Below are 13,616 nucleotides of genomic sequence, written 5' to 3' on the forward strand. Positions count from 1 at the left end.
GGACACCATACTTACAAACAGCGTGTCAATGGATCCTGTATGTGTCTTTCTTTAAACTAACTGGCAAGCATATCAACTTCAAACGTAATTCAAGAGAGCAGAATAAAAAGCAGTCTAAGAGAACAATGAAACATCAGACAACATAGGTGTGGTTTTACTTTAACAGGTAAGCTTTAGAGTCTTCCTTTGAACATCTTCATGTAAGAATGCATGAGTGACATGAAAGAAGGAAATACTGAGAAGACTGAGTAAGCTGATGGATAAAACAACAAGGCATCCTTAATTAAAGGCAAAACCGCCATTAGTTATGAATAGGTAAGGAAGAAAAAAGATCACAAAATGTTAGGGATTGGAAGGGACCTCAAAGGATCATCTAGTCCAATCCCCCTGCTGGAGCAGGACCACCTAGATCAGATCACACAAGAACGCGGCCAGGCAGGTTTTGAACATCTCCAGAGAAGGAGACTCCACAACATCTCTGCGCAGCCTGTTCCAGTGTTCTGTTACCCTTACTGGGAAGAAGTTCTTCCTCATGTTTAAGCGGAACCTCCTATGTTCCAGCTCATATCCATTTCCCCTTGTCCTATCATTGGATGCCAGTGAGAAGAGCCTGGCTCCATCCTCATGGCAGTCTCCCTTTACATATTTATAAACATTAATGAGGTCCCCCCTCAGTCTCCTCTTCTCCAAGCTAAAGAGATCCAGCTCCATCAGCTTTTCCTCATAAGGGAGATGCTCCACTCCCTTAATCATCCTTGTGGCCCTGCGCTGGACTCTCTCAAGCAGTTCCTTGTCCTTCTTGAACTGAGGGGCCCAGAACTGGACACAATATTCCAGATGCGGCCTCATCAGGGCAGAGAAGAGGGGGAGGAGAACCTCTCTCAACCTACTAACCACACCCCTTCTAATACATCCCAGGATGCCACTGGCCTTCTTGGCCACAAGGGCACATTGCTGGCTCATGGTCATCCTGCTGTCCACCAGGACCCCCAGGTCCCTTTCCCCTGTGCTGTTCCCCAACAGTTCAGTCTCCAGCTTGTACTGGTACGTGGGGTTGTTCTTACCCAAATGCAAGACACTACACTTGCCCTTGTTGTATTTCATTAAATTTCTCCCCACCCAACTCTCCAGCCTGTCCAGGTCTCTTTGAATGGCAGCACAGCCTTCAGGTGTGTCAGCCACTCCTCCCAGTTTAGTGTCATCAGCAAACTTGCTGACCATGCACTCTATTCCCTCATCCAAGTCATTGATGAATATGTTGAACAATACTGGTCCCAGTACCAACCCTTGAGGGACTCCACTGGATACAGGCCTCCATCTGGACTCCGTCCCATTGACCACTACTCTCTGGCTTCTATCCTTCAGCCAGTTCACAATCCACTTCACTACCCGATCATCCAGACCACACTTGCTCAGTTAAGCTGTGAGGATGCCATGGGAGACTGTGTCAAATGCTTTACTGAAGTCAAGATAGACCACATCCACTGCTCTACCATCATCCACCCACTGGCTGATGTCCTCATAAAAGGCTATCAGGTTTGTCAAGCACGACTTCCCCTTCCTCATTCACCAGTGGGCCTACGTTGCCTCTAGTGTTAGTTTTATCTGCAATGTATTTGAAGAAGCCCTTTCTGTTGTCCTTGACCTTTCTTGCAAGGTTTAATTTCAAGGAGGTCTTAGCTTTCTTAGTTGCCTCCCTACCTCCTCTGACAGCAGACCTATATTCCTCCCAAGTGGCGTGCCCCTCCTTCCATGATCTGTACACTCTCTTTTTCCACTTGAGTTTGCCCAACAGTTACCCATTTAACCACGCAGGTCTCTTGGTGCCCTTTCTTGACTTCCTACCTGTTGGGATGCACCAGTCTTGAGCTCGGAAGAAGAGGTCCTTGAAGGCTAACCAACAAGATGTGACAGTGCAGCTCGACCACTTAAAAATTTCAATTCTTTGCATATTAGACAAAGTCCTTTCTAATGTCTTTTTTTCCTATATTCACTAGAATTGAGGATATTTAACATTCATACCAGTCAAAACAAAACTGTGCAATAACTCATTTCAACTACAGTGCTTGCTCACGAAGTTGCTAACTCACAAGAACGTGTGTAAGAAGCCTGAAGCACGCCTTTTCTATCATGGTATGGCTTTGGAGAGCAAAGTTCATGTCTGCTGAATTATTTTGAATAAAAACATTTTTTACCAGCAGCATGAAATTTAAATTTTGATACAAATATCCTAACAAAAAAAAAATTATATTACTGTACATGTCATCTCATTTATTATCAGAACAGACATCTGCATGAATCAACACCAGCTTGCAAATGCAAAAGCAAAACAACTGGTTTTAAATCTTGGAAACCATCTGACGTTTGTGCTGGTTTGCAAATTGCTCAAATTAGTATGGAGATACAAATTTGACAATAACACGAGGAATAAAATCTCCAATGCAAAAGCAAAATGTTTGGTTGCAAACGAAAAAACAATCACAGGAATAAGATTTGATATGCTGACACACCGGTATGAACCATAAATGCTTAAAAATCCATGTACTATTATTAAAGCGTAACTAGAACACCTTCAGGTGAATTTAATCTGGCTAAACCATTTCAATTCACATACATAGTCTCTTCCTGAACAAATAAATGAAAACTTTAAATATCAATGGCCTCTAAGCATTAGTTCTACATAAATTTAATTCTGTGCATATCTTCATTAGCTTCAGAGAGGCTACAGAATTTTATTTTAAAAACCCCTCTTCAACCTTTGGATTTTATTCCTGTTACCAGCCTACGTACTACATTAAAAAAAAAAACAAACCCACCTAGAAATTCTAAAATGGGAAAAGTACTAAAATTAGAAGAAATTATTCATAAATGTTTGGCTTGGTTTTGGTTTTTTTTGTGGTTTTCTTTTGAAGATAATCGAAAGCACACCTGCCCCACATATACCTAATTCCACATAGAGAAAAGGAACAAAATGACAGATTTTAAATGCATTCAGAAATCTGGTAGTGGGTTTTTTTTGTCAAGAATTAAGTCAGTTTTCTTATATAATAAAAACATTTTTCCCCCAAAGAAACAATTCACAATATTTAAGACAAAAATTTCAAGGAAGTAGTACTAATTCTTTGTCTGATTGATCTAGCAAAATGATTCACTGTGCATTTGATAAGACACAATCTGTATAAAGGTACATAATGAAATTACCTATATTAAAGACTAGCCAGTTGGAATATATATATATTGGTATAACCTAATGAAGTTCAACAAGGCCAAGTGCAAGGTCCTGCACATGGGTTGGGGTAATCCTATGCACAAATACAGGCTGGGCGGAGAATGGATGGAGAGCAGCCCTAATGAGAAGGACTTGGGAGTGCTGGTGGATGAGAAGCTCAACATGAGCCGTCAATGTGCGCTGGCAGCCCAGAAAGCCAACCGTATCCTGGGCTGCATCAAAAGGAGCGTGGCCAGCAGGTCGAGGGAAGTGATTCTGCCCCTCTACTCAGCTCTCGTGAGACCCCACCTGGAATACTGTGTTCAGCTCTGGAGTCCCCAACACAAGAAGGACATGGAGCTACTGGAACGAGTCCAGAGGAGGGCCACGAAGATGATCAGAGGGCTGGAACACCTCTGCTATGAAGACAGGCTGAGAGAGTTGGGGCTGTTCAGCCTGGACAAGAGAAGGCTCCGGGGTGATCTTATAGCAGCTTTCCAGTACCTAAAGGGGGCCTACAGGAAAGCTGGAGAGGGACTTTTTACAAGGGCGTGTAGTGATACGACAAGGGGCAATGGATTTAAACTGAAAGAGGGCAGATTTAGGTTAGATATAAGAAAGAAATTCTCTACATTGAGGGTGGTGAGGTACTGGAACAGGTTGCCCAGAGAGGTTGTGGATGCCCCATCCCTGGAGGTGTTCAAGGCCAAGTTGGATGAGGCTTTGGGCAACCTGGTGTAGTGGAGGATTTCCCTGCCCATGGCAGGGGGCTTGGAACTTGATGATCTTTGAGGTCCCTTCCAACCCTAACCATTCTATGATTCTATAATATTTGGAAACCAAAGCTTTTTATATCATTAATGAAGATCAAGTCATTTCTATCATCACACGATTCCCACCTCAGAACTCATGTACCCGATCAAGCCTACGTGCTCTTTCCAGGCTGTTATGAAAAGGAATGGAAACCGAGGCTCTCCAAAGTGGCAAAACAAACAAAAAAAATATAAATTAAAAGACACTCTGCCTCCCTAGCACCAAATCTTACTTATTTTCTTATGCTATGATTCCAGCATAAGAATAATTTTCCTCCTTACTTGATCATTAAAAAAAACTCCAGAAGACAAACGAACAAAAAAAAAACAAAGAAAAACAAAACAAACAAACAAAAAAAACCACACCAACAGAACTTGCTCCCCCACTGAATCACGAAAATACCCACAAAAAAACCCAAATAGCTTTTGGAGCACGTCTTCACAATAAATGTTCAAATTAAATTCTTGTATCTTTAAAGATCACAAAAAAAACAGATGCTGTTTTCATACCTGCATACAGGTCATCAACATGACAATGAAACAGTATTTATTTCAAAGGTAATACAAAAGTCACAGCAATGGCCATGGATAACATTACAGAAATACACTTAAATAATTTCCTTATGCTGCTGTTCTTCCTCAAAGAGGGGTTTGTTCAAACTTCTCTAATAAATAGAACTATGGTTTGCTAAGAAAAGGTGTAATGAATGTCTTCAACATTACTGCACCGACATATCAAGATAACTTTTTTTTTTAATGTTCTTTCGAGAAGTCTCATTAAGAGCATAACCTTACAAGTGTAATGTAAGTGTAGATTCTTCAACTTTATTTAAAGTGCACAGACTGAAGAAAAAACACAGGAAACGCCAGTATACTTTGGGATTTTAACACTTCCATAAAATACATGGGTATACGAAAGTACCTCGCATACAGTCATCAGTTTCAGAACGTGAAAATATGCTTGGAGTAACACTACAGCAAAATGAAGTCATACATGGAACACGCATTTTCCATGCTACTCCTTATAAGAGTTCTAAGTTTTGGCACCATATACACAAAGTTTCCATGTAATTTAACAGGGAATTTCCAAAAAAGCAGCTGATTCACCTTTCCTATTGGTTGCAACAAAAGGAGAGAGAAAACAGCTTTAAAAAAAAGAAATAATCACCCACCCATACATGTAAACGTGAAGATTCCATTCCTAAAGTGACAACTGTGAAAAGGTAAAACTTGCTTCACTAAGTCTAACTGGATAGGGCCAACACAAAAATGAATCACTAATTTTCTGAACTTTAACTACTCAACTATGAGGAAAAACCGTTCAAGTGCTAAAATCTGAAAATCAATAATTATATGTATGTCAAAAAATTAACAGGTATGTTAACTTTCAAGATGCATCCATTCAAGTAAGTTTTGTAACATTTACCTGTATCCAAGCGCTTTACAGGGGACTCATCATCAACCTCAGAATCTCCACATGCACTCCTTGATCTTTTCCTTGGGTGCAGAAGTGTCTCCAACCTTGGAAGGACTACAGACAAAAAGGTTTTGGTCCCTAGCTGTGGAGAAGTTGGCTGGGTTTCAGTGTTCTTTGCAGACTTTTGGGGGCTTATACTTTTCGATTTGCAGAAGAGAATGGATGTACGTCTGTTTACATCAGTTGATGACTCAGCTACAGCAGAAACAGTCGACTCATTGAGATTACTGTCAAGTAAGTGTTCTGGAGTGTGTCCATTTATTTCTTTCTGAATGGAAGTGCTATATAATTCATTATCAAATTTTACTCTTTTGTAAAGCTTACTCTGCTCTGGATTGAGTTCTACTGGTTTGAGGGTTGGTGGTTCTGAATTAGTCTCCAAGTTTGAAGGAAGAGGTAATGCATCTGATGGTTCAAGTTTAGGGGGAGATTTATCTCCTGAAAAAATTATAAATAGAGTGTGATTTTTGAAAACCTGTAGTTATAAAGTCTATTATAAAACTCACTATAAATGTGCAGCCCACCAAATAAATTGTTGTTTGGAAACAAAGCATAACATTTTAAAAACAAACCTTGTCTAGCAACAATCTGTCCTAGTTAGTACTTCCTACTTTTAAACTGGGAATGTAACAGGGATAGAAAAGTAGGTGTTTATAGTTGGTGTTAACAATTTACACCTGGATAAATACTTTTTACTTCTCATGCAGTTATGTTAGTTTCATTAACTCAAAACTAAGAAATCTATTTTTTTAAAAATAGAAAGTTGGGGTGGTGAATGATTATCTGTTAAATGCAATTACACTGCCATTCAAGTAAAATTTTTTATAATATACATTTTTATCTATTTCACCTTATCAATATTGACCTCATGTGCCTAAGACAAATTTTATCAGATAAGCATTAAAAACAAAAAATATTCGTAACCTGATCTACTAGAGTGAGCTAAAATATGTTATAAAAGTTACAGAAAGGCAAGATTTGCAAAGCTGTTTTGCAGTTGTGGCTAGAAGTTTTATCTACCAAAAAGAAAATGAAATAAAAAGAAGGGAGGGGGGAAAAAAAAAACAACACCCCCAAAGTCTTGCAGCTTGGCAAATACACACTTGACAATACAAACTTGATAGGAGAAATCAGAAAAACCACCCTCTACCATTTTTATTTCCTTCCCTTTTTTTCTTATTTTTTTACATTTTTTTAACATGATCGTGTCCCAGTCAATTTAAATAATTCCATGCTGGGAAAAGACAACAGAGATTTAACTGTGAGCGGATAAAACTAGTTTTGGTTTTTCATTGAAAGTGATGGGAAAGAAAATAAACATTCTACTGTTGCAGCATTCCCAAATACAATAAAAGGACTTCCTAACCCATAACTACCAACTCAAAAAGATGTTAAAACCTTCTTTCTAGCTTCCAAAAGAATCTTTTAATATACCAATCAGTATGAAGAAGATGCTTATTCTAGAGTAAATGTATGAGACCAACGTAATACTTATGATATCACATGAAATTTTAAAATTTAATTAATTTTTATATGCCATCTGAAAAAAAGGTGAAAAACCCAAGGGTTTAAGCCCTGTATCTGCAGTGGATTAAATATTATCTCTACATTGTTTTGGCTCAGCAATGCTTACTTGGAAATCAATGACTTCCAAGTGCAGAAAAATCTCTGCCCCATTGTTTAAACTTTAATCAAACAACAGCATAGTTCATATTAAAAATATAATATTAAAATAAAGTGACTATGCTCACATCCTTTGAAAGCATACAAGTATTAGAATTGGTAAATAATATTTCAGGAAGACATTTCGAATGAAATTTACAGACAGATAAGCACATTTGAAGTACCACCAATTAAAAAAGCCTGTAGTTTAGAACGTCCAAGCTGACTGTTCTTTGTAAACAATTTCTGATTTTTTCGCAATTAATTAGAAAATATTCACAAAAGCTTTAAGTGTTGAAAACCACCTGAGAACTACTTAGACACTAAAGCCTAAATTTCACAGGATTATTCTGGTAATGTATTTTTGATGTGATCAGAAACTGAAGACAGAATTGCAAGGGCAGGAATTCACAGCTCTTCTAAAGTCAGCTCCTGTAGAGATCCTTGGCACAGTATACTACCACTTTCCTCATCCTTCTTTTTCGCAGTTTGTTTTCTTTACTCCTCTGAGTACCTTCCATTTCAGAATTGCAATTTGAACTAATGACTATTACTCTTCACTAGATCAGAATTGTAACAACAATGCCAATGAACTCTGGATCATGCTCTTCATTATGCTTCTTAAAAAAAGTGTACTGTAAATACAAGAAAACAGCTACTGCTCACTTTTGGACTATTTTTAGCACAACAGCTGCAGTGAAAGACTGTATCATAAAAACGTTAAGCTACAAGTAAAAAAAAAATAGCGTATTCATTATCTGCCAAAAACTACATTCCTAAAGAACTACATTCAGTAGCATTATTGCTTGAAGATCAAAAGAATCCAGATTCAAAAAAATGACTCATTAAACGTTTTAGGAATACTTAACAGCCTCAGAACAAGCACGCTGGTTCACTTATCAAGTCTCAAGCAAGTTGTATGTTTGAGAAGCATTCTCTTAGTCACACTAAAAACTAAACACCAAGCTGCTGTTTGAATGGCAGTTACGGACAGTCATCTTATTGACTTCACTTTCGAAAATTCTGATAGCATCAAGCTGCACCAGACACAAACTGTTTTATTTGTTACCATGCTTCCACCTTCCCTTGAGCTCTTTCCTCCTCCTATTCAATGTACTTATTCAAAATGAAACGGATCTCTAACTCTCCTACAGAAAAACTGGTAGCTTTTTAGAGAGGAGCTGGTCATGAACAAACTCAATTAGATTTTTTTTTTTTTAATAAAGACCAGATTTTTTTTTTTTGCATTATTTAAAAATGAGCAATAAAGACTTCAGTAACTGACTTAAAAGCTAAAAAAGCAAGTACTATATTCAACTGAAATATAAAGTTAGGTCTTTCTATTATATTGTTCTCATTGAAATCAACAGGAATCAGCCAAGAGTAGATGCAGTTCTGAGACCAATGTTTTGAGGAGGAAGAGAAGCACAAGGGGAAGGGATGGTTAGATATGGCTGACTTGATTCTACAACATGAAGTTTGTTAGGTCTTATCAACAGTTAGCTTTGTTTAAAAAAAATAATAAAAAACCCCACCACACACCAACCCAAACCTACCCTCCACCCTCCCCAGAGTCTGGAGTAGAGAACGAAAATCTATAAAAGACAGTACAACGGCCAGAGCTTTCAGCACCATTGACGTAGGCTCACATGATCTCTAATACATATTTTGGCATTTAAGTGGATTTCCAAAAACACAAAGATGTTTTCCACTCCACCAATTCCAATTCCTTTTCATGAGAGAGTGTCTGTACTTTCATTTCTTAATGTCTCAATTTTTAAAAAGCCTTGCTACTGTGAAAAATAATGGAGGTAGGTTTTTTATAAAAAGATCATTCTTACATTCTTAAAATATTTGTTTTGATTAAGTGGCTATTTGTCCCTTTAAAAATTAAATACAATATTTTTTTATTACACTCTTTAATTCACATGATTAAAGCACCTGACTGAAGAAGTTCATAACAGTACTGATTTAAACATGACTTAAGATCTTACCTTCTTCTTCTCCATCTTGTTCTAATGCTGCACTTTCTTCTTCAAAACTTCCAATACCTGATTCTATTTGAGGAGCTTGGTTGTGTTGCTGACTTAGTTTGTTACGAATAATGCTGATTTCTTTCTTTAACAGCTTTGCTCTTTTGCTCCTTGACCCACTGGATTTCATTGCACAGGTGAGATCAAGTTTTTCTAGCAACTCTCTCAGCTGTTCTTCCAAGGACATATGCGCTCTGTTTGCAGGATTCAGTAACCTATCCACTGAAGTCAGAATACGTATAATTGAAAACATGTTAGTGTTTCCCAGCATGTTTCCCAGAATAATAATACTAACAGGAAGAAAAAAAAATAAAATTAACTTGCCAGAATTAAAAATCGTCATCAAAAAGCTACTTAAATTACAGTCTTAGCAGCTTCACCGTTACCAGTGAAGAAACGTTGAAACAAATTCCTACTATATAATTACTATTCTTCTTGATCAGCGTTTTACTCAAGAAAATTAAGTAGTAGAGCAAAGAATTAAAAGGTCAGAAGAACGTAATTAATCTTTCCCATCCTAATAGATGATTTCCTTCTTGTCAAAGAGAAGGGCAATATTATAGTTATATAAGAAACATGTCAATTATTCCTCTTTACTGCCAAAACCTCAGAAAACTGATATATATGTCAAAAGAAGCAATTTTAGTTCCTAGCATTACAAATGTGATTGATTTTTTAATTTAGTAGGTTATTTAAGAATGTGCTGAAGTTTATGAGTACTGGTAGTCATTTTCCATGACTTACAAGCATATACAATCACTTGAAAGCACATGCTCAATTTAAAAACCTTTTTAATGTTATCTCATTAAATTAGGCTCTGGCATAGTCAAAATCAGAATGTGGATAACGCTGTTCTCTAATGACAGATCTAGTAGAAGAGAAACACTTGAATCTTTCAAGCAGTGTTTTCAATGGGGGGTGGATCTAGTCAGCAAACTGAACAGCAACAATCTTAAACATCTGTATAGGATGTACACACTGTGTGTAATGAAAAATGCAACTTTTAAACGTAATCCAAAAACATCTTACCATCTTCCCAAGAGAAAGGCTGGGGTGACTCAAGTTTAGGCCGTTCGGGTAAGTGCATTCCAGTTTCATTATTATAACCGATTCCTTCAGCATCTCGCCTAGCTTGCCTGAGAACTACACCTCCTTGATCTCTTAACCGCACTGCAGCTCTATAGAATATTGTATCTTTTGCATTGTATTTCATACAGTTATCTATGATAAGATTGAAGTCTTCTTCAAACTCACTGAGGTTTTTATAGCCTTGAGCATCTAACCGTTTTCGCATGGTAGAGAAATCCATAGGATGTTTAATATGATCCAAATAGTCTGGAACCTTTGAATAAATATTTAAAACACAAATAGGTAAAATTATCTTCTTACATACAAAGAAACATCAGCTATTAAATGATCCACATTTTCTAACATATGTTGTAACATCTCAAATCAAGAACTTCAAAACGTAGCTCAGAATTGCACATTTTGATACTGCAAACATTTGCACATTTATGCATTACAAGATTCTGCACCTTAGGTAAGAAGTTGGAGTTCTACAAATAGACACTGAAACTACATGTTTTTAGAATTCTATAGTTTTATGTATATATTATACGTGTATTTATGCATATGCATACTTATAAATGTATCTATACATATGTACACATATGTAGAATATATACATGCGTATCTAGTGTATATACACATGTAAATATATACAACAGACATGTATGCATGTCTACATGTTATTTGCTCACATGTATAAATGTGTTGTATATGTTCATATGCACACATACACACAAACACACTCTAAGTTTATCTGGTATCTCACTGAATGAAAAGGAATTTCACCTGCAAGTAAGAACACAGTATCCACATTTCTGTTTGTAAGACACCCTTGGAATTTGTTTTATCAAGCAATCTTATCCTAGAAGATCAGTATGTACTCATAGTTATTCCATACAAGTATTTCCCAGAAATTAGTTTGGTACATGAACATAAATCAACTTTCATAGCAGTAAGTCATAACTCATAACGTAAATTATCAGCATCAAGATTAAAAGGTAACACTGCTCCCAACTCTGCATGCAATGATTTGTTTCTTGCACTAAGTGCCATCAAGTCCTAAGCAAACACAGTGTAAAACACACCTCTTTAAGGTTCACTGGCTGAGCAAATATGCGAGCAGAATCCTTTTCCTGCAGCTGATCCAGGACTGACCGCAGAAGTACAGTGAAGGGAGTAAGCTGAAGTTCCATAGCAACCTGCTCAATCTTGACCTAAAGAAGCAACAATTATCCAATTGATCACTTTTCATTAAGATACTGTTTTAAAGTTTTTTTGCAGCAATAGTAAAGTACTGGCAGTATGAAACAATATAACTATACTTTAGGTACATGAGTGCAATGCTACTTTCAATTTCATCAGCCGGCACTTGTCTGACACACATTTTCAGCTGATGACTATAAGAAAAACCACTCTCATCCTTTCATTGCAGACTCAACTTCAACTCCAGCTTCTAAAATAAAATTTTTATTTTTTCTATAAATTAATTTTGTTCCACTTTTTAACTGTATTTCTTTTGTTGGAAAAGATGTTACACAAGAACAGCTTCATATTTTGCCAACAATGTGAAAATAACAACAAGAATTTAAAGGTAACATTTAAAATGAAAGTTGTAGTGCCACGTTCAAAGTGTAAAAAGAGAATGTGATGAACATTTACAGGCTAAATAAGACCAAAACAAAGAGTAATTTTAAAGACAATGTTCTGAGTAAATGCCAAGAAAATAATTTAAAAAAAACAGAATCAACAGCTTCTTCAAATACTTCATCATCCTTCAGAATTTTCATTATTTTTCACAATATTACAACTCCTCTATATTTCAGGCCATTTAAAGAGTTAACAACATCGAGACAGTCTTGTTATGGCAAAAACTAATTTTTAATGACATATTAATGATATGTGTGTGTATACATATAATACAAACATGTAAACAAAGTATATACACACATGCACATAAAATACCTTTGCATAAATAATAATGCATAACACACGTATATAGCAAGTGATATGTGAATGTACAGGAATGATGAACAGAACTCCAAAAAGAACTCAAGAATTACAAACTGTATTAGTTCGCAATTAATATTCACAGCTTGTAAAAAGTAAAAATGGAATGGTGTTTTTATAAATAAGGACAATTAAAGACTCATAAAGGCAAACACTTTGCTTTCATGTTTTCATATAAAATGTTATCTTCCTGCATTATCACTTCTTAAAATTTCTTCTCTCAGCAATGTTAACTCTAGAATGTCATAAGACTTAAATGCAGCTTTTTTATTATTTTTTGGTGACAGAAAAATAAAAGTGCTACTCAATATAGGCACATGTATTGGGAAAATCTGAAGAGATCAAATTTTCTACGGTTTTTCAGAAATCGATCGTCTCTGCAATTCTACAGAATGGCTTGTTAAATAATTCCTCTACACCAATGCACGCAGCATGGGCAGCAAACAGGAGCTGGAAGCTACCATGCTATTAGAAAGCTATGACCTAGCTGCTATTACTGAAGGTTGATGGGATGAATCCCCTGACTGGAGTGTGGCTATCAATGGGTACAAGCCGTTCAGAAGGGACAGGCGAGGAAGGAGGGACAGAGGAGTTGCCCTCTACATCAAGAAATGGATAGAGCGTGAAGATCTGTCTCTGAAGAATATCCATGAGCAGGTTGAAAGCTTATGGGTAAGAATTAGAGACGAAGGCAACAAAGGAAACCTTGTGGCTGGTGTCTACTGCAGGCCACCCAACTAAGAGAAGCCTGTTGACAAAGCCACCTTACTCCAGCTACAGGAGGTATCACGCTCACAGGCTCTCCTCCTGCTTCAACCACCCTGACATCTGCTGGAAAAGTAGGACAGTGAGCTGTAGGGAATTCAGGACACTCCCACATGCCTCAAGCATAATTTATAATGGCACGTAACACATAGCCCTACCAGAGGGGATGTGATACTGGACCTGTTGGTCACCAATGCAAGTGAGCTAATTGAAGACATCAGAACAGAAGACAGTCTGGGCTGCAGTGATCATGCACTGGTGGAGTTCACAGTCCTGAGAGATATGGATCGGGTGAACAGTAAAGTCAGGACCCTGAATTTTAGGGAAGCAAAACTCCAACTGTCCAAGGAATTAGTCAATAGGAACTCCTGGGAAACTGCCCTCAGGGACAAGGGAGCAGCAGAACAGAGCTGGCGTATCTTTAAGGATGCTTTCCACAGAATGCAAGAGCTCTCGAGGCCCAGGTGCAAGAAATGAGGAAAGGAAGGCAAGAGACTGGTAGGGATGAGACCTGCTGGTCAAATCACAGGGCAAGACGGAAATGTGGAATCAGTGACAGGTATCCTGGGAAGAGTGTATGGATG

General features: G+C 37.3%; 1 protein-coding gene across 2 annotated transcripts in view; it reads right to left on the bottom strand.

Moving 5' to 3' along the window:
- The window catches only part of BRD1 (bromodomain containing 1), a 69,868-nt gene that overhangs the window by 27,554 nt on the left and 28,698 nt on the right, over positions 1 to 13,616 (bottom strand). The window contains exons 5-8 of one of the 2 annotated variants that reach the window (XM_086610375.1): positions 11,346 to 11,474; positions 10,222 to 10,534; positions 9,154 to 9,414; positions 5,447 to 5,551 (exon numbers count right to left, since the gene is read on the bottom strand). In XM_086610375.1, coding sequence (XP_086466501.1) covers positions 5,447 to 5,551; positions 9,154 to 9,414; positions 10,222 to 10,534; positions 11,346 to 11,474 — 808 coding nt within the window. Of the gene's footprint in view, positions 1 to 5,446; positions 5,936 to 9,153; positions 9,415 to 10,221; positions 10,535 to 11,345; positions 11,475 to 13,616 lie in introns of both variants that reach the window. The other variant, XM_086610374.1, reaches the window with a different exon arrangement.

This window comes from Tauraco erythrolophus, chromosome 4 (assembly GCF_009769465.1).
Source record: "Tauraco erythrolophus isolate bTauEry1 chromosome 4, bTauEry1.pri, whole genome shotgun sequence".
Taxonomy (NCBI): Eukaryota; Metazoa; Chordata; class Aves; order Musophagiformes; family Musophagidae; genus Tauraco; species Tauraco erythrolophus.